Source organism: Squalius cephalus (assembly GCF_949319135.1).
Source record: "Squalius cephalus genome assembly, chromosome: 17".
Lineage (NCBI taxonomy): Eukaryota > Metazoa > Chordata > Actinopteri > Cypriniformes > Leuciscidae > Squalius > Squalius cephalus.
The window spans coordinates 4825013-4845470 of record NC_137138.1 but is presented as its reverse complement, the minus strand read 5'-3'; the positions used below and the strand labels follow the sequence as shown (position 1 = coordinate 4845470).

The window sequence follows — 20458 nt, the reverse complement described above, 5'->3', positions numbered from 1 at the left end:
GTCAACAAGACAGACGTGCTGTCGGTCACAATGAGGCGGTTAGTTCTCATTTCTCACCGTTGTTGAGCATCAACCTGGACAATATTAATGCAGGAAGTTGAGCGCGCGTCCCAGGCGCAGTACGGGTCTCGGGCCAGGACACAGTCCACACAGGACAGGTACTTCTCACAGAACGCTGTGGGACACTGGACCACACCGGAGTCAGAGCCCGCGTACAGGAACTGGGCCTGCAAAACAGTCAATCAATGATTCACTCTAAAATGCATTTACTCAAATGTTTGAGATATAAAATTATACAATAAAAATATAAATAGGTAAATATTGCTGTTTATTAGACTGCACGGTTATATTTGTGCTTATAAATTAAAATGAATAAACATTTTTTCTTGTGTTCATGTAGTGAAAAACAGCGAGATTATTTTTAACTAGATTTGTACTGCAATCCACTTCTATAATTTAGAATGAAACTATGATTATGATTCCTCTAAAGTCATTTCAGAGCAAATATGCAAGTATGGATATTATATAATAACATTTTAAAAATTGATATCATAAATTATTTTTAAAGAATGATATAAAAAATGAATTATGACGATTCCTCTGACTCTAAAATTATAAAGTATATATCAAGTATTTGCAGGAATAAAAATATATAATAATATAATACATGATAATACAAAATAATATAAATATGATTAAGAGAAATTAATGATAGACTATGATATAAATAATATAAATTATGATTCCTCTGACACAAATCTTTTCAGGACAAATATGCAAGCATGGATATTAAATAATAAAATAGTAAAAATAATATTTAAAAAAAAAAAAAAAATTATTTAAAAATAAAACAAAATATGATGATTCATCTGACTCTAAAATATAAAGTATATTTCATATATATTGAGAAATACTTGAAGAAATATATATATATATATTATATATATATATATATATATATATATATATATATTAGGGCTGGGAAATGATTAATCGCGATTAATCGCATGCAAAATAAATGTTTGTGTTCACATAATATTTGTGTGTGTACTGTGCATAATTATTTTGTGTATATATAAATACACACACATGCAAGTAAATATTTAAGAAAAATGTCTTATTTATATATAAAATATTTATATTTATTTATAATACAAATTATATATAATATATATACAGTATATTTAAGCATTATTTATGCTCAAATATTTCTTAAATATATAATTATGGACAGTACACACACAAATATTATGTGAACACAAACTTTTATTTTGGATGCGATTAATCGCGATTAATCATTTCCCAGCCCTAATATATATATATATATATATATATATATATATATATATATATATATATATATATATATATATATATATATATATATAAATATATAATTTCTTCAAGTTAATGGTGGTTGATGTCGGTGTATATATATGTATATATATATATATATATATATATATATATATATATATATATATATATACAAATTATGATTAGTATTCCTGCAGCCATTTTTCATTCCCTTATTCGTTGTCTGTGTGTGAGAATGAGAAACTGTAGATGATTTGCTGCTGGAAGAGGAACAGAGTCTGTACAGACTGTCTGTCTCCACCGTATGGAAACTTCCTCCCTGCTGTGGAATAACAGTGAATAAAGTGTGTTTTTGTGGATTTGATTTCCCATGATTCATCTCTCAAACGGCCACACCGCTGATAAGATGAATCTGAGCTGTGCGTACCGCCCGTGTGGAGAGTACCAGCGTTTTGATTGGCTCAGAGTTCTTCAGCAGCTGGATCTCCTCCACCGTGTGAACCTCTCCCTCCAACACCAGAGACTTATGCAGGAAACCTTTATCTGAGAACACATCAACAACAGGACATCACCATCACCATCACCACACCGGAAACACAACTTCACCAACTCAAACCTTTCTACTTCAGATTTTAAGTTAATATTCCAACAATTTGCATGTTCATGCTTCTCTGATGTCGGTTAATGGTCTCATGACATGCAAGTAAACTGATAAAATATTTAATCTTTAATAAATGATTGTTAGTTTTGACTTTGTAGCTGAAATTTAAAGTAGACTCGAATCTCTTTTTAGATGTGATAGTGTCTCAGTCCACATTACATTCACACTGGTGTTTTAGGAACCCAATCAAAATAAATAATATTAATAATAATAATAATAATAATAATAATTATTATTATTATTATATATGATTATTATCATCATAATTATTATCTCTATAATACATTATGATCTGTATTATAATATATACATTTTATGAACAATACAATTTTATAATTATATTTTTTAATGTAGTTATTATTAAGATAATGAGCATTATTATTATTTATAATATATTATTATTATCATCATAATTACTATTTATATATATATTATATAATACTATAATATATTATAATACTATATTATTAATACTATTTTATTATTCTATAATTTTTTATATCATAAATCAATTGATGAATTCTTATTATTAAAGTAATTCTTATTTTACTATATTTTAATTAATTATAAAGATAAATACTGTTTTAAACTAGAAAAAAATGAAAAATTAATATTTGATAATTATCATAATGCTTTATTTACACTACAAGTTGCTAATAATATCTATGTACTAAATTCTTCACTTTCAAACATTCAAACCCTTGAGTTGTAAACATTTCAAATCCTCAAGCTTTTATTTTGGCGGAGTTCTGCTGAGATGCTGCAAACTTCAGTGATGCATAATAAAGTAAAGCTAGCACACGCTGTGTTCCTGAATGCACGAGCAGAGATGAAGTTCACTGCATTCACTGTGAACAGAGAGAGACGGCGGATCATGACGCGATTATCTCGCAGCCCCGTCTATTCATTTTAACTTTACAATCATATTTCCCGTTTGGGAAACCCTGGTGTAAAGAAACAAATCAAAACCAGACTTTCACATCCTGTGGTTTTCACATCTCTTCACCGCACTCACTCACCGGTGGCGGTGAAGATCACATCGTAGAGGTTTCCATCGAGGGCCTGGACTCTCTCCACAGCGATCTGTGTGTAGTTGACGTCTTTGGTGATGAGGCGCGGGCCGTTGCCGATGGGCAGCACAGGGTCCTCCAGCAGCGGGTGGTCCCGCACGAACTGCAGAGTCTTATCGGGCAGCTGGAGGGACGAGTTGATGTTCTGCATGCGGTTCAGGTTAGTGATGCACTGAAACGGATAACGATCAAATCAAATGATTAGTGATAGAGCAATTAATAGGTGATGTTATTAGCTTAACTCTTCTCCTTATGTCAATTATTTATTGCTAACTTTGAGTTACAATTTTATATTTATGTTTGAATAATTTATGGTACAAACCTATATATTGTGGTGTATTTTATATATATATTTATACCATGGGCTGTTTAAATACTCGATTCTGATTGGCTGGAAGGTGTGCAGTAAAACCGTTTAATGCACAGGTAGTTCCAGTCAGTTTGATTACAGTTCGAAATTAATCCGCTACATTGGTAACCATAGTAACACAGATACACTTGCAAGCAGAGTGAGAGACGCATATGAAAACGTTTAGGTAGGCTTAAGCAACGAGGGGACTGTAGCTGCTAGACTTTAAAGAAGAGATCGACGCACACAGGTAACGTTAACTCGCGCATGCATCTCTCTCTCTCTCTCTCTCTCTCTCTCTCTCTCTCTCTGTTCCTTCTCCTTCAGTTCTCTGTCTCTCTCTTTTAATAATGAATTTAAATAAATGTGAATTCATTCAAATAAAAGCAATCCGATGGCTCTACTTTATTTAAAGCGGACGGAGTGCAAGAACTGACGAGCCTAAACTTAAGAAATAACCGTCATTTTTACACGTCTGTTAAAAAATTACACTGTAAACATCAGTTACAGCTTTAACTTATTTTTAACTTGGCAAATAACCAAGGTATAAGCGGGATAATCCACGGCTAGCCATGCATTAAAGAATTTTAATGCACTTCGTAGAGGCAACCACCCTCCGCTTCGCGTCGGGTGGTTCTTCGCCTCTACGTCGTGCATTAAAATCCTTTAATGCATGGCTAGCCGTGGATTATCCCTTACATATATATTAGTGGTGGGCCGTTATCGGCGTTAACGTGCTGCGTTAACGCGAGACTCTTATCGCGCGATAAAAAAAATATCGCCGTTAATCTATTCTCAAAGTTGGGTTGGTAACTACTATATACTACACAAGCTATGAAGACGCAATCTACCCGCGGCCGCGAGGTACACCCGGCTGCAATGCATCATATTCATCGTCATCTTAAGTAAACACGGCTGAAAGTGAAAGCTGGTGAAAAAGATCCGTGCAACATCCATTATTTGGACTTGGTTTGGATTTAAGCCGTCCGACGAGCAGCAGCAAACTATAGACAGAGTGTGTGGGGTCACAGTTCGGTAAGTTAACACACGACTAATCCGTTCTACCACCTCAAATTCAAAACGAAACAAGATATCACTGAATACCAGCGCGTGCGTATTATTCCCAATATATCTTAGTGGTGTAGCACATAATCTCTGTCTGCGCCCGATTTTAAGAATCGTTGTTGTGTTTCTTTTTAACTGAAAAGACATCAGTTAGACAATATTCTAATTTTAAATTTGGGGTTTCATAAGCTCCAAGCCATAATAAACATTACTTAAGTCTCTGCAGCTAGTGTACTTACATTTTATTTATCTGCAAAATTATGTTGTATACTTACAGTTTTGCACAATATATGTTCTCAAAGCTACATACACCCTTTAAAAAAAACAAAATTCATTTAGCAGTTGTTTAGCAGGGTCTGTGTAACCTGTTCTGAAATGGTTTTATTATAATATCGTTATCGCAAGAGGCTGAAATGTATATCACAATATGGATTTTAGGCCATATCGCCCATCCCTAATTGATAGCCTATAGTAGTTGATAATAACATAGGCCTACCTAATGTTGCCTACGCACGGTAACAGTACAGTAGTAACCTTTTACAGTCTATGAGTAGAACAGCTTTCTCAAGCAGTTTGTGATGCATTTTGGAAACAGGAGATGAGCCCCTGGTCTAATGCGCCACCTGGCTTGAGAAACCCGTTCTCAAAGACTTACTTTTATAGTCATTATTTGGGTAGCACACATATTCTGAATGCCTTCGTCAGAATTCAAATGAGCCATTTTAATCTAGATTAATCTAGATTAATTTCAAAATTAATCTAGATTAATCTAGATTAAAAAAATTAATCTATGTCCACCTCTAATATATATATATTATCTAATATATAGTTCATTATTATTTTAAATTATTTTATTTTATATTTAATTATTTAATTATTTCATTTTATTGTTTTATTTTATTTTATTTTACTTTATTTTATTTCATTATTATTTCATTACATTTTATATTTCATTTCATTTCATTTCCATGACTAACTCTCTTTCACAGCACCCTTTAAACTGAACCCCTTCACAAAACCCTTTAAATGATCCATGTAAGGCTCATGTGAGCAGACATATACCATTGAAACCATTGAAACCCATGTTTTGGGCAAATACTAACCGCTCCGGGTCTGGGACTCGGGGTGATCCCGTTAAATCGGACCCACTTGGTATGGGACTGTTCCACCGTGGCCTTCTGCATGTACTTCCCTTTGGAGAAGACCTCATGCACTGAACTCATGTTATACGCACACACCGCGGACAGACCGACATTCCCCCTGAAACACAGACAAACAAGAAATGCATTCACAAAAATCCAGTCTAGCCACTTCTTCTTACCAGTTTTGTTTTGCATTATTCCCATTACTCAGATCCAGGTGATGTTATGACTCACACACATACTCGGATGAATCAAGCCAAACTGGAACAAGCGGTTTTAAATGCCACACATGCTCATTTAGCACTGTGGGTTTAATGTTTGCTCTTCAACTAACCATAAACATGTGCCAAACCTCACCACTGAGATGTGAAGACCCCATAGATGACGGTGTCTCTCCAGTGAGGGGCTTTCAGAATGAACACGTCATGAACCACATTGAAGACAAAGTTGAGCTCGGGCATGGAGCAAACCAGTTTAGCCTTCAGAAACGACGTCCACTTCTTCTGCAGAGTCCGCTGGCCTCCCAGATCACCCTGTTATAGCGAGAGACGGGACACACTTTATAGAAAAATGGGTAACACTTTATTTTACAGTGTCCTTGTTACATATGTGATATGTACTTACCATAGTAATAACAGTCAATTATGCAAAATTACATGCAACTAACCCTCAAACAAGCCCTAATCCTACCTTAACCCTATATTAAGTACATGTAGTTAATTAATATTACTCAGTACTTAAATATATAATTACACTGTAACAACGACACCTTAAAATAAAGTGTAACCGGAATGGTACATCTGCATGGTGTCATTTACATAAAGTAAATATTTCATTACAACTGGAAGTAAAACTGGAACTAAAACTAACAATAGCCTCAAGCACTGAAAGACTTCTGTAATCACACACACTTTGTGTCGAGGTGAAGTTTTATTTCATCAGCTCATCGGGTGTTTTGCTTTGTTTAGCAGGACGTTAAAATGAACGTAATAATGAGTAATTACGAGTTTAATTACGAAAATCAGCTTTGATCACAGGAATAAATGACATTTTACAATATATTCAAATACAATTGTATTAATACTTCACAATATTATTGTTTTAACGCAAATAAATGCAGCCTTGGTGAGCAGAAGAGACTTTTTTCAAAAACATTAAAACATTTAACTTTATAATACATAATGGAAAAATATTTGTGTTTGTCTCATGGTCTGAAATTTCATTCTGCTTTGTTTTCAATTATGTCTGAAATATTTGGTAATTATTACATCCAGATGAACAAAGAAAATGGCTTGCAAGAATATCATTGTGAAATCTTCAGCTCTGAATAGTTTTTATGTGACCAAAATGACATATGATCAAATGTTGATTCTCTAGCAGTAAACAGAGAAACTGAGATGTCAAAAAATGAGAGATCTAGATAAGATCTAGCTCTAGATAAGATGATGAGATAGAAACCTCCATCTTAAGTGACAAAGAGGGAAGTTAGATGATTTTTACTGAGGAAAACACCTAAACACGCGGAACAAATACATGCTTATGCCTTCATTGAAAACGAAATGGAAGATGAAGAGATGGAGATAAGAGTTAGTACAGGGCTGATCTCACCTTACAAACACGAGCGATCCTGGGGATCAGCAGCTTGCCGAAGAACTCGTACTCCACCGACACCTCCGTGAAGAAGTAGTAGATCTTATCGTCATCTCCATCCGGGCTATTCTGCCCTTCCCGGATCACATCGGCAAAGACGAAACTGGGCTCTGCACAACCAGAACCAGTCACAACTGAGCAGTGTTATTGTAGGATGATTTATATACTGTTATAGTTTTTATTATTATTCTGAATTAGCCTTTATATCAGTTTTTGTTTTAATATTAGTTTAATGTTTTTTGAAAAATTGTGCTTTTGTCATTTTTATTAGTCTTATTAAATTAAACCATGATCTTTCCATTTGTGGTAAGATAAAAAAGAGAGAAATTAGAACTTTTATTCGTCAAGGATGCATTAAATTGATCAAAAGTGACTGTGAAGACATTTATGATGTTACAAAAGATTCTATTTAATAAATGCTTTGAAAAATTGAATTAATAAATGCCACTAAATGCTGTTCATTGGACTTTCTATTCATCAAAGAATCCTGAAAAATAATATGCATCATGGTTTCAACCACAATATTAAGCAGCACTACTACTACTACATCCTACGCCAATGTGCTTTGAGTCTACATATAACTCTTATTTGACTGTTCTCTATGCCTACCTGTATATTCTGTGGGTCCTATCTTACACTCGGCGCAATGCAGCGCCAATCGCGACGCAAGTGTTTTTTTGCTAGTTTCAGCCCGACGCAGTTTTCATTTTCACGTCCTGCTCACGTTGTTTAAATAGCAAATGTATTTGCGCCCATCTGTGCGCCCATGGGCTGCTGTTCTGAGGACGAGGTGTGTTCTGGTGCATTGTTGAAGCGTTTCTATTTTGAGGCAACATAAATAGACTGAGCCATTGACCGACTGAATCCTGGTCTAAAGTCAATGGCGTAGTATTTTTTTTGTTATTTAAAGAGCGCGTTAGTAATGTGCGCCTATAGGCGGATCCACAACGCACGTACACTCTGCTTATTAAACACACAGGGACGCACAGCAACACACAAACATGCCAAATATTTAATATAAAAGGATTACAATGTAAAAGATTATAATTGTGTTCATAAAGATATGTTGAATCCGGCTTGTCCCGTAGATGTTCTGCTTGCTCACTTTTACCTCACGCACGAGCGGATCCGTTTGCGCTCTGGAGACGCGTTCGGCCTTTCCACTATCAAATTCTGTCATGTAAATAGCGAATCCGCCATGGCGTGAGCGCAACTGGCATTTAAAGGGAATGGGAGATGAGACTCTGATTGGTTTAACGCACGTAAATCCCAAAACACACCCATTACTCATTAAGAGAATAGGGACAACCATTTTAGACCATGCGCCGGGAGCACCGACCATTTTCCCGTCGTTAAACTAGCAAAAGTGGATTCGGACACGACCTTAGTGAACTTGCGCCCTGTGCTTTAGACCATGTGCTTAGATCGTTCAAATAGGGCCCTATATGTACTTATACAATTTATTATTTTATACCACTGTCTACTGTAATGGAAACATTTGCACGTACCGTTGAGCCACGATGTGGAATACTCTGTGCGCAGTAAACTCTGAGACGGAGAAGATCGAGAGATGATCGGCTCACTCCCCAGGAAGTTATAAGCGGTTCCCGAGTACAACTCACCATCTGAACAAGAAACACACAAGCAGTTAACACACTACTACTGGAAATATGAGAATATGAAGAATACCAGACGAAACACTGAGGCTGTCCTGCAGAAACTACAGGTGAACTTACCAACCATTACGGTAGTGAAACTTTGGCCCGGGTCAAAGGAGCATTTCCCCCTGCCATCCTCTGGTCTGTTGAGCAAACTGAAATTCTCCAGAGACTAAAGAGAAATGAGCCGGTAAGAGACATCAGAACATTCTTTATTATGTAAAAGTAAAATAAGAAATGGAACAGATATAAAGCATCATATATGTAGACCTTGAATGCAATGCAAGTCAATTTGGATAAAAGTGTCAGCCAAATGCATAAATGTAAATAAATAGTTCACACTACAGAGTCACATGACCCTGTTGTCTGTCTTTATGGCAACAAAAAGAGGAAACTATTCTATTAAAACTCATAAATGTATTAACAGGGCCATTGTTATCAAAATATCAGGGAAGTTCTGACAATACAGAGAAACCAAAATGTCACACATATTGAAATTGATGCTAATACTTTTGTGTTTAAAACTATATAAAGCGGAACAGCTGAGTTCCCACAAGTAAAGATCCCAGCAATGTTGCTATTGATAACTAAAACCACAATGCAGTTCTCGTATATTGTCTCGTTTTGGTGTGTGAATCTTTTAAATCAAATCAAGGATTCAGTTGTGAGTCACACTCGCAAATTTGCATTATACAGATATATATATATATATATATATATATATATATGTGTATATATATATATATATCTGTATATGTGTATATATATATGTATATGTGTATATATATATGTATATGTATATGTGTATATATATATGTATATGTGTATATATATATGTATATGTGTATATATATATATATGTATATATATATATATATGTATATATATATATATATATATATATATATATATATATATATATATATATATATATATATATATACTACTGTATATATAAAATAATAGTAAATGTCGCTGGATCGTTATCCAAAGAGTAATAGTAATGCAAATGTAATTTTTGAGAAGTTTGAGAATGATTTTATATGCTTCTGTAGAAGCCATGTATTAGTGGCATTTAAACCTTTTTTTTTTATTGCATTTAATAGCTGCATTTAATAATTCTCAGTGTTATTATATTTGTGGCCGTAATATTGTAATGCTTTATGCGCAGAGTAGCTCATTCCTTCATAAAAGATGCTCACAAAGCCTTTTTTCCCCAAAATGTTCAAATATTTCTTTGTCTCAAATGTTATTCGAAATATTTGCAATGTTATTTATCTGCGAGCTGGTTAGCTTGGTTCAAAACTTAAAACCCTCAATTTGGTGAAAATAGATGGAAAAAACACTCCCGGAACCAATGCTGATAAAAAGTGGACGCTTGCTGTTGCCCGATTAAAAACTTGTAAACATCTTCTACGGTTGAGTGTTTGCTGGCAAGCTCGGCTGATGTTTTGAAGGTTTAATTAGTGAATATTAAGAGTTGTACGCACCAGATAATCACAGAGAGGTTGAAACGCGTGAGTCCCGCAAACATACAGATTGTCTTCATCCAGGACTTGCAAAACTCGAACGTAGTTTCGACAGTCCGTCTATTTCACAAGCACAAAAAAACAGTTCATCCTCTGGATCAAATATGTACAAAGATTCCACCATCACTGATGAAATATTCAGACTGGAGACATTTTTCCACATTACCTCTTTGGATTTCCCCTTTAAAATACACATCGACATGTCGTTCTCTGGAACTTTCCACATCAGCTGAAAGAGACCACAGTCAATACAACATCACAACACTGTCTGCTAACAGAGCACTGTGTGTGACCAACATAAAGAGTCTTTAAAAGAGATGGCAGGCAGGAATAATTGTCACCTGGTTGCTCTTGATTGACACATTGTTCATGTTGAGTTGGTAGATGACCTCTCGAGCGCCCACGTACAGCACACCTCTGTCCTCGCTCAGCAGGAGAGTCGTGTAGTTGAACACATCCGGCTCCCAGAACTCAAGCAGGTTCACATCTACAGGAACACACACACACACATTAGCAAACCATCAGATGGGATTTGTGGGTACTGGCCGAGATCTGGATACTGGAAATAAATAGGAGACATATCTGACTAAGACGGAAAATTCAAGGAGAGAAACGGCTGGAAAAGACATTACATTTTCTGGAATCTCTTTACGTATGCTGAATGAATACATTGCACATTTTAAAAGTGAATAAACTTTCAAAAGAGTATATTAAACAGTAAAAATATAATTCTCCAGCTGGTTGTGGTTGAACCCGCTCTAGAGGAGATCCTGAGCCCAATTGCTAATGCTTCTTTTTAAATTGCTCCTTTTTTGCTATTAAATTAACATTATTTAGCATTAAATTATGTGCATTAAAGCAGTCATATTAAACTTGTTATATATGTTCATGTTCTTTAGTGTGCAATGTTGCTGTTTAAGCATGAAAAAGCTCTGCAAAGTTACAAAGAGTTCTTCTCTATATCAGTGTCAGTGTTTCTAACTCCCTGAAACGAACAAACGCGTCACAATATTCCTCATTTAAATAATTCATACGCAGAATAAAAGGGCGGGGCCGGGTCAAGTTAGTTAGTAGTGTGTTAAATCTCATGTTATAGTAAGGGGCGGGACATTTCCTAAACACGTTCGAAGCGCTTGACCAATCACAACACACTGCTCCAGCCGACCAATCAGAGCACAGTGTGCTTTTCAGAAGGAGGGGCTTCATAGAGACAGGAACTAAACATAGCATTACTGACAGACTGGGACGAGAGGAGCCGCAACAATGGAGAATATGGGACAAATAATGTGTTTTTTCAACATTCAAGCATGAAAACCTATTTTAGTATAGCCCAAAAATAACATCTAGACAAAAGGGCATAAGACGTCCCCTTTAAGAAAGTAAAAAGGGTACATTTTGATTACAATAGCTTCTTCTGGAGGACACAAACGACCAAGACAAAGTGCAATGGCTGTAATTCGTGAACACTTTATGTTTAGTAAGGGATATTTATACACTACATGTATATTTGAGCATGAGCATTCAAAGATAGTGATTTATGTGTCACTGGCACACTTCAGGTTGTGTATGGCAGCTAAGTTTGGTGTGTGCATGCGTGCGAGTTTACGCTACATACTTGCGGCTCTCGGGTCTGCAGGTCTGTGTTAGAAAAGCCACACATCGAACTTCCTGTGATGGTAAAACATGCTTCTAAACTATATATATATATATATATATATATATAATTTACATATATAACTGTTGAAAAGTTTGGGGATGAAATGGTTTAATGTTTTTCTCATGTCTCTTATGTTCACCAAGGCTGCATTTATCTGATCAAAAACTGTAATATTGTGAAATATTACAACAAATTAAAAAATATTTTAAAATGTAATTTATTCTTGTGATCAAAGCTGAATGTTCAGCATCATTACTCCAGTCTTCAGTGTCACATGATCCTTCAGAAATCATTCTAATATGATGATTTGCTGCTCAAGAAACATTTATTATTATTATCAAGGTTGTGCTGCGGAATATTTTTGTGGAAACCTTGACCCATTTTTTCAAAAGAACAACATTTATTTGAAATAGAATAGAATTGAGAATAAAATATTTTGTAACATTATACATGTCTTTATTGTAATTTTTGATCAATTAAACGTATCCTTGCTGAATAAAAGTATTAATTTCTTTAAGACAAATCATAGTGACATTGTGTGTGTGTGTGTGTATATATATATATATATATAGGTATACACATATATACAGTATAAATACACACACACTCACACTCAAGAAGTTTATAAGTTTAGAGGTTTCACCATCACAGGAAGTTTGATGTGTGGCTTTTCTAACACACATAGCATCAGCACACACACACATGTGGTGCCAGCAGACGTTTGACACCCATTACATTTTTGACAAGAAAAACTAAATTAACCCTTCACTCACCATCCTGCTTCCATGAGCTCCTGGGAACGCTGGAGGGGCCGTGTGTGGAAACTTCCAGAAGCAATCCGAGAAACACTCCTAACACGCTCAGAGCCATGTTGGACTCCGGGATCTTCGGCAGCGTGATGTTTCCTCTGTGAGAACGACAGAGAGAAAAGGAAGAAAAGACAGCTGTCAGTCGAACTACGAGCTCCACATCTGAGACAATCACAGCCAATGAAATGGATTTAGCATGTTCAAACTGACACGTGTCATCATTTAGCGGTAACAGGCTTTATTAAGAGTGACATCAAGTGTTTACTTTAACCACAACAACAACAAATGAATATACATATCATATTCACACTGCTCATTTCCATACAATGAACAAAACAGCAGCTTACATGCAATTTTGAATATATACAGTACCATGGTCCAAACATTACCATTTTCATGCTCGTCTAAACTATTTACAGTATAAAAATATATTGCAAAACTTAAATAATTATTGATACAATGATGACAGAATAGCTGAGATATGGCTACGTGTGATCATCAAATCACAAAGGCTGTGATTAATTACATAAATATATGCATAGAGTGAAGTCTGGCACTGTTTTCATTTACATGAAATTGCATTTATTTATTTGCCAGAAATCCACCAAAATAAAAGCTTGATTGTTTAATGTTTGAAAATAAAGATTTTAAGAAGTAAATAGTACTTTTACAGCTGTACTATAAAATAAATTTATTTTGTATTAAATTACATTTCTGATTTTGTTTAATATTAATAAAAAAAAAAAAATTTATTTATATATATATATATATATATATATATATATATATATATATATATATATATATATATATATATATATATATATATATATATATATGTGTGTGTGTGTGTGTGTGTGTGTGTGTGTGTGTGTGTGTGTGTGTGTGTGTGTGTGTATGTGTATATATGTGTGTGTGTGTGTGTGTGTGTGTGTGTGTGTGTGTTAACATTAGTTAATGTATTAACTAACATGAACTTGTTGAGGGTAAATGTGGCTGAGTCGTCGTGAGCAGATGTAAACACTCAGGAGAAGTTGGATGGATTTGAACAGATGGGATATTTTTATTTACCCCAATTAAGGCCAAAGAAAGGCATTACAAATTTTCAAACAAAAAAAGAAAAAAAAAATACTGTTTAGTAAAGAAAATAAATTGACATAAAAGTCAAAAAAAAAACAATCAAAATTTTGCAGCTGCTTAGTAATTGACCTTTACACAAGCCACTAGAACATCACACAGACTTATGTTTTTTCTTCTCATGCTCCCCCAAGAGAATAAAGCTACCCATCTTTATAGGACTAAAGGTACCCCTGAAATTGGCACATACCAACACAATATTACAATGCAGGGGTGGCTCAGGTGAATAGTCCATAAATGCTTAAAAACAACCGAAATGCTACATCTATAACACTAGAAAATTACTAAATATTATTTCTATGTTTCCAGCTAACATTTGGCAAAGCCACAAGTCATACTAACAGTCAAACAATTAATAACTCAAACTCCGGTTCACTTGCAATTGACCCGGAAGTCATAGCGTCATTTAAACCCCCCAATTGCGGCAAAATTTCCTTTACACAAACAAACCGGAGACGCCAGTAAGACACAAAGATGGTATGTCAAAGCTATGTTCCTTTTAAACTAAATAAACAGATACATAATTAACGAAAACATGTGTTACGTGGTTATTGAAACTGATCACGATTGTGAAATAAATAACAAGGTTTTAAACAGCAAGATATGTATTGATGATAGTAGCTATAGCATATAAATCACCGTAGTAATAGATATTATAAGTGTGCACACGAAACTACGGGATTACTGTGGGAGTTTTGATAAAAGGCTAAGTTACCGCTGATTTGAAACAATATAATGATTAACAAAACACATTAACACGCTTGACAAACAAGCAACATTTGCACTCAGTCTTTGTGAACTGTAATAGGTAGCGCATCGATGCCGTGACGGTCGCTATGCGCCCCGTCACACACCCCCCCCCTTAAGAGAGAACGTCCATGTCCAGCTCATGACGTGAAAGAAAGTCAGCAATGATATTGTCCTTTCCTGCCCTATACCTCACAGTAAACCTATATGGCTGCAAGGATAGGTGCCATCGGGTGATTCTGGAATTAAAGTCACGCATGCGATGTAGCCATTGCAAGGGCCTGTGGTCTGTCTCCAAGACAAACTCTTTGCCGACAAGATAATATTTTAAAGTGTCTAGAGCCCACTTGATGGCAAGACACTCCTTTTCGATGGTGGAGTACCGAGTCTCGCGAGGGAACAGTTTGCGGCTCACAAACTGTATGGGTCTTTTGTCCTCCCCCTCACCCTGCAACAACACTGCTCCCAGACCGATGCCCGAAGCGTCGGTTTGCACCGTGAAGGGTAAGGAAAAGTCAGGACTCTGCAACACCGGTTCGTGGCACATGCTCTCCTTGAGGTCGTGGAAAGCTGCCTCACACTCAGCAGTCCAGACCACCTTATTGGGGCTGGTCTTGCGAGTGAGGTCTGACAGGGGAGCTGCTCGGCTTGAAAAGTTGGGGATGAACCGCCGGTACCATCCGACCAACCCCAGAAAAGATCTCACCCCCTTCTTGGTTGAAGGCGGCTGGGAGCTGCGGATGGCGTCCACCTTGCTGACCTGAGGACGTATGGAGCCGCAACCCAGGACATATCCCAGGTAACACACTTCAGACCGGGCTAGCTGGCATTTGCTGGCATTCACTACCAGCCCGGCCTGTCGAATCCTACGGAAGACATCACTGAGGTGTTGAAGATGTTCTTCCCATGATGAACTGTGAATGATAACATCATCGATATAAGCCGCGGCGTGGTCCTCAGCGCCCCTCAGCACCTCATCCATGAGACGCTGGAATGTTGCTGCTGCTCCATGAAGGCCAAAGGGCATAACCCTAAACTGGAACAAGCCAGATGGAGCTTTGAAAGCAGTCAGTTCCTGTGCTTGGGGGGTGAGTGGCACTTGCCAGTACCCCTTACACAAGTCTAAGGTGCTGAGGAACTCAGCCTTTCCCAGGCGCTCCACCAGCTCGTCCACACGGGGCATGGGATATGGGTCAAAAGCTGAGATGGTATTCAGCTTCGAGAAATCGACACAGAAGCGGAGCCCCCCATCCTTTTTTGGCACCAGCACCACGGGACTACACCACTCGCTGTGTGAGGTCTCGATCACCCCAGTTTCCAGCATCGCCAACACCTCCTGCTTCAGCGCGGGGATCAGTCGCGCTGGAACCCTGGTGGTGGTCTGCCGGATGGGGCCTGGAGAAGTTAGCCGGATGTCGTGGGTGATGACGTCAGTTCGCCCCGGCTGGTCTCGGAACAGGCCTCTTGGGATGATTTTCAGCAGGTCTTTCTGCTGTTCAGTTGTCAAATGGGTAACGGAGGGGTAGGTTGACTCACCACCCGCAGTAGGAAAGTACTGCTCCAACGACTCTTCTTCCTCTTCCACGGTCCGCGCCCACAGCTGGTCTTGGATAGAAGATGGTCGGTCAATCCATTGTTTTAGGAGGTTCACGTGGAAGATCTGTTTGGAGCGACGTCTATCTGGCATTGAGACTTCATAGTTAACCTCACCGACCTTGCGAAGTACCTTGAACGGGCCTTGCCACTTTGCCAGCAAACTGCTTTCCGATGATGGCAACAGCAGCAGCACTTTCTGTCCGGACATAAAGGTGCGACTGCGTGCTGTCCGGTCATACCATGTTTTCTGCCTCGTTTGAGCCTGGGCCAGATGTTGGTGGGCCTTGGAGCTCAGCTGGTCCAGCTTCTCCCGCATCTTCAGGACATAACTCACAATGTTGGTTGGCTGTTGAGGAGCGTCCCCCTCCCAACTCTCTCGGAGGATGTCAAGCGGGCCTCTCACTTCCCGTCCGAACAAGAGTTCGAAGGGAGAGAACCCGGTGGATGCCTGCGGTACTTCTCTGTAGGCAAACAATAGGTAAGGCAGCCACTGGTCCCAGTCAGCTCCTGACTCGGACACGAACTTCCGCAGCATCGACTTCAAGGTCTGATTGAATCTCTCAACCATGCCGTCGGTCTGCGGGTGATAGGGTGTGGTTTTAATACCCCGAATCCCTAACAGGGAGTACACCTGCCTCAATGCCTTGCTGGTGAAATTACTTCCCTGATCGGTTAAGACTTCTTTAGGGACACCCACACGGGAGAAAAGCTGAATTAAACTATTGGCCACTTGCCTTGCCTTAGTATTTCTGAGGGGGAATGCCTCTGGGTAACGTGTTGCGTAATCACAAATTACTAAGATATAGCGGTGCCCTGCCCTACTCCTCTCTAAGGGACCAACTACATCCATAGCAATGCGACTAAAAGGTGTGTCAATAATTGGGAGACTGATGAGGGGAGCTTTTAAACCCCTTTTGGAGCGAGCAGACAACTGGCACTCTGGACATGACCTAGTGTACTCCGCTATGTCCTTGTTGAAACCTGGCCAATAAAATCTTTGTAGGATTCTCTTCTCAGTCTTCTCCCTACCTAGATGTCCTGACCACGGAATGCTGTGACCTAGGTGTAACACTTTGGCTCTAAGAGTCTCAGGAACAACTAATTGCTCTGTGTCTGCACTCACTCGATACAATTTCTCATCCTTGACAACAAAACACATGTCACCCTCCCTCGTGGCTTCTCTAGCCTCATCATCGGTCTTAACAGAAGAAAAGCAAGAGCTAAGTGTGGGGTCTTCCTGTTGAAGTTTCTTGAAGTCTTCATCACAGACTTCAGTGTCCTCTAGTTGTGGAAAGGATAGACTTTCCTGCACAGCTGTACCTGCCACCTTTGCTCTACGCCTCTCTGCCTTGGACTTTTTAGTTTTGTCACCCGAACAACCCTCAAATGGTAACTCTGACCAAACATTGGAGTCTAGTTTATCCTTGGCCTGTGCTCTAGTTGTAACATAAGCACTGACTGTGTTAACACTTTGCAATAGTTCTGTAAGAACTGGCCCATCCTGGCCTAAAATCACTGGGTAAGGGCATTTATCCAAAATCCCTACGGTTAACAAGTATTTCTGGCCATTAATTTCTATGAGGACCTCACTGGTCTGGTGCTCGGACTCATCCCCATGTATGCAGCGGACCCTCACTTTGCCCACTGGCTGGAAATCAGACCTCAAACAAGATTCAAGAACAAAAGACTGACTACTTCCTGAGTCAACTAAAGCCTGGACTATCTTTCCACTTATCTTCACCGGGACAGTAACATCAGAAGACACACAAGATAAGTGCTTGCTAGGGCCAGGTAGGTAACATAGTCTGGAATCAGACACTTTCTTCAGAGTGCAATTGGGCCTAATGTGACCTTGCTGACCACAACCGTGACATATAGGTACTCTAGGTGTTCCAGCTGGAGTGGGGCTATTGGGGCTGTTAGAGGGCCTAAATACTCGACTGTTACCACCCACAGACCTACCAGAGGCTGTCTTCTCTGGCTCTTTCTGGGCTGCTTGGTAGGGTCTTCTCCAGTCCTGCTGTTGTGGACCCAGGTGATAGCCTCTTCTGGATTGTCTGGCAGCCATGAAAGTCTCCACCAGCTCTGCTGCTTGCGCCGATGAATCTGGGGTGCGTTCTCTCACCCACACCTGAAGCTCAGGATACAGCATGCCCAGGAACTGCTCCAGCACGATTTGGTCGCACACCTGGTCCCTGGTCCGTGTCTCTGGAACTAGCCACTTCTCCATCAGGTCCTTTAGCCGGGCTTGAAGTTCTTTTGCCGTCTCACCCTCCTTGAAAGACTTGGAGCGGAAACGCTGGCGGTAAGTCTCGGCACTGATGTTGAACTTGTTGAGAATGGCTTGCTTCACCTTCATGTAATCCTGGCTGTCTTCAACACACATGGCCACATAGGCAGATCTGGCCTTACCATTTAACAAGGGCACAAGATACAATGCCCAAGTGTCATGGGGCCACTGACTTGCTGCTGCAAGCCTTTCGAAAGTGGTTAAATAATGTTCAATATCTTCGTCCTCTTCATACGAGGACATCCTAGGGGGTTTCCACCCCCGCTGGAGGTTTAGAGGTGCGGCAAGGCCAAGGGCGGTGGAGTTAAGAGAGCTCTGCATCCCTGGTGCTGGGTGCTGATCTGGATGTGGCTGAGGAGTTGGTAAATCCAGAAAAGGCATGTTGAGCGGATCAAAGGCTGTCGAAGGGCGGGAGCTGGGCAGATCCATCTGCTGCATTCCGGCGAGTGGCTGCCTTGTCGCCTGCGTTGATGCTGGATCGCCTCTCATCAGTTGCTGTAGTTGCTTGAATTGGTGCTCCATACCTTTCCATCTCCGCTCTTGCCGGAGCGCCTCTGCCTCTATCTGGTCCTGCTGATGCCGCTGAGACTCCACCATCGTTCTCACAATCCTCTCCAAGCGATCTGTCCTGTCTTCGACCACAGGAGTAGGATGCTTGGACGACTCTGTGGATTTGGGCCTGGTACCCATAGCTGAACCATCTCTAGGGGGTGCCGTACCTCTGCCCTGATTGTCCATCTTGACTCACTGAGTACTGCTCGGACACTGTTTACCCGGAAACCGCTGCCACCAAATGTTGAGGGTAAATGTGGCTGAGTCGTCGTGAGCAGATGTAAACACTCAGGAGAAGTTGGATGGATTTGAACAGATGGGATATTTTTATTTACCCCAATTAAGGCCAAAGAAAGGCATTACAAATTTTCAAAAAAAAAAAGAAAAAAAAAATACTGTTTAGTAAAGAAAATAAATTGACATAAAAGTCAAAAAAAAAACAATCAAAATTTTGCAGCTGCTTAGTAATTGACCTTTACACAAGCCACTAGAACATCACACAGACTTATGTTTTTTCTTCTCATGCTCCCCCAAGAGAATAAAGCTACCCATCTTTATAGGACTAAAGGTACCCCTGAAATTGGCACATACCAACACAATATTACAATGCAGGGGTGGCTCAGGTGAATAGTCCATAAATGCTTAAAAACAACCGAAATGCTACATCTATAACACTAGAAAATTACTAAATATTATTTCTATGTTTCCAGCTAACATTTGGCAAAGCCACAAGTCATACTAACAGTCAAACAATTAATAACTCAAACTCCGGTTCACTTGCAATTGACCCGGAAGTCATAGCGTCATTTAAACCCCCCAATTGCGGCAAAATTTCCTTTACACAAACAAACCGGAGACGCCAGTAAGACACAAAGATGGTATGTCAAAGCTATGTTCCTTTTAAACTAAATAAACAGATACATAATTAACGAAAACATGTGTTACGTGGTTATTGAAACTGATCACGATTGTGAAATAAATAACAAGGTTTTAAACAGCAAGATATGTATTGATGATAGTAGCTATAGCATATAAATCACCGTAGTAATAGATATTATAAGTGTGCACACGAAACTACGGGATTACTGTGGGAGTTTTGATAAAAGGCTAAGTTACCGCTGATTTGAAACAATATAATGATTAACAAAACACATTAACACGCTTGACAAACAAGCAACATTTGCACTCAGTCTTTGTGAACTGTAATAGGTAGCGCATCGATGCCGTGA

The 20458-nt window shown here is 38.7% G+C and overlaps 1 protein-coding gene across 9 annotated transcripts in view; it reads right to left on the bottom strand.

Moving 5' to 3' along the window:
• The window catches only part of sema4d (sema domain, immunoglobulin domain (Ig), transmembrane domain (TM) and short cytoplasmic domain, (semaphorin) 4D), a 69337-nt gene that overhangs the window by 10588 nt on the left and 38291 nt on the right, over positions 1-20458 (bottom strand). For 7 of the 9 annotated variants that reach the window (XM_079846559.1, XM_079846557.1, XM_079846555.1 and 4 more), the window contains 12 exons: positions 12872-13005; positions 10783-10928; positions 10608-10670; positions 10403-10501; positions 8991-9084; positions 8763-8879; positions 7213-7364; positions 5962-6137; positions 5566-5722; positions 2998-3220; positions 1745-1860; positions 58-227 (listed from right to left, as the gene is read on the bottom strand). In XM_079846559.1, the coding sequence (XP_079702685.1) occupies positions 58-227; positions 1745-1860; positions 2998-3220; positions 5566-5722; positions 5962-6137; positions 7213-7364; positions 8763-8879; positions 8991-9084; positions 10403-10501; positions 10608-10670; positions 10783-10928; positions 12872-12968 (1610 nt within the window). In that variant the 5' untranslated portion in view covers positions 12969-13005. Of the gene's footprint in view, positions 1-57; positions 232-1744; positions 1861-2997; positions 3221-5565; positions 5723-5961; positions 6138-7212; positions 7365-8762; positions 8880-8990; positions 9085-10402; positions 10502-10607; positions 10671-10782; positions 10929-12871; positions 13006-20458 lie in introns of all 9 variants that reach the window. The other 2 variants (XM_079846554.1, XM_079846552.1) reach the window with 1 other exon arrangement.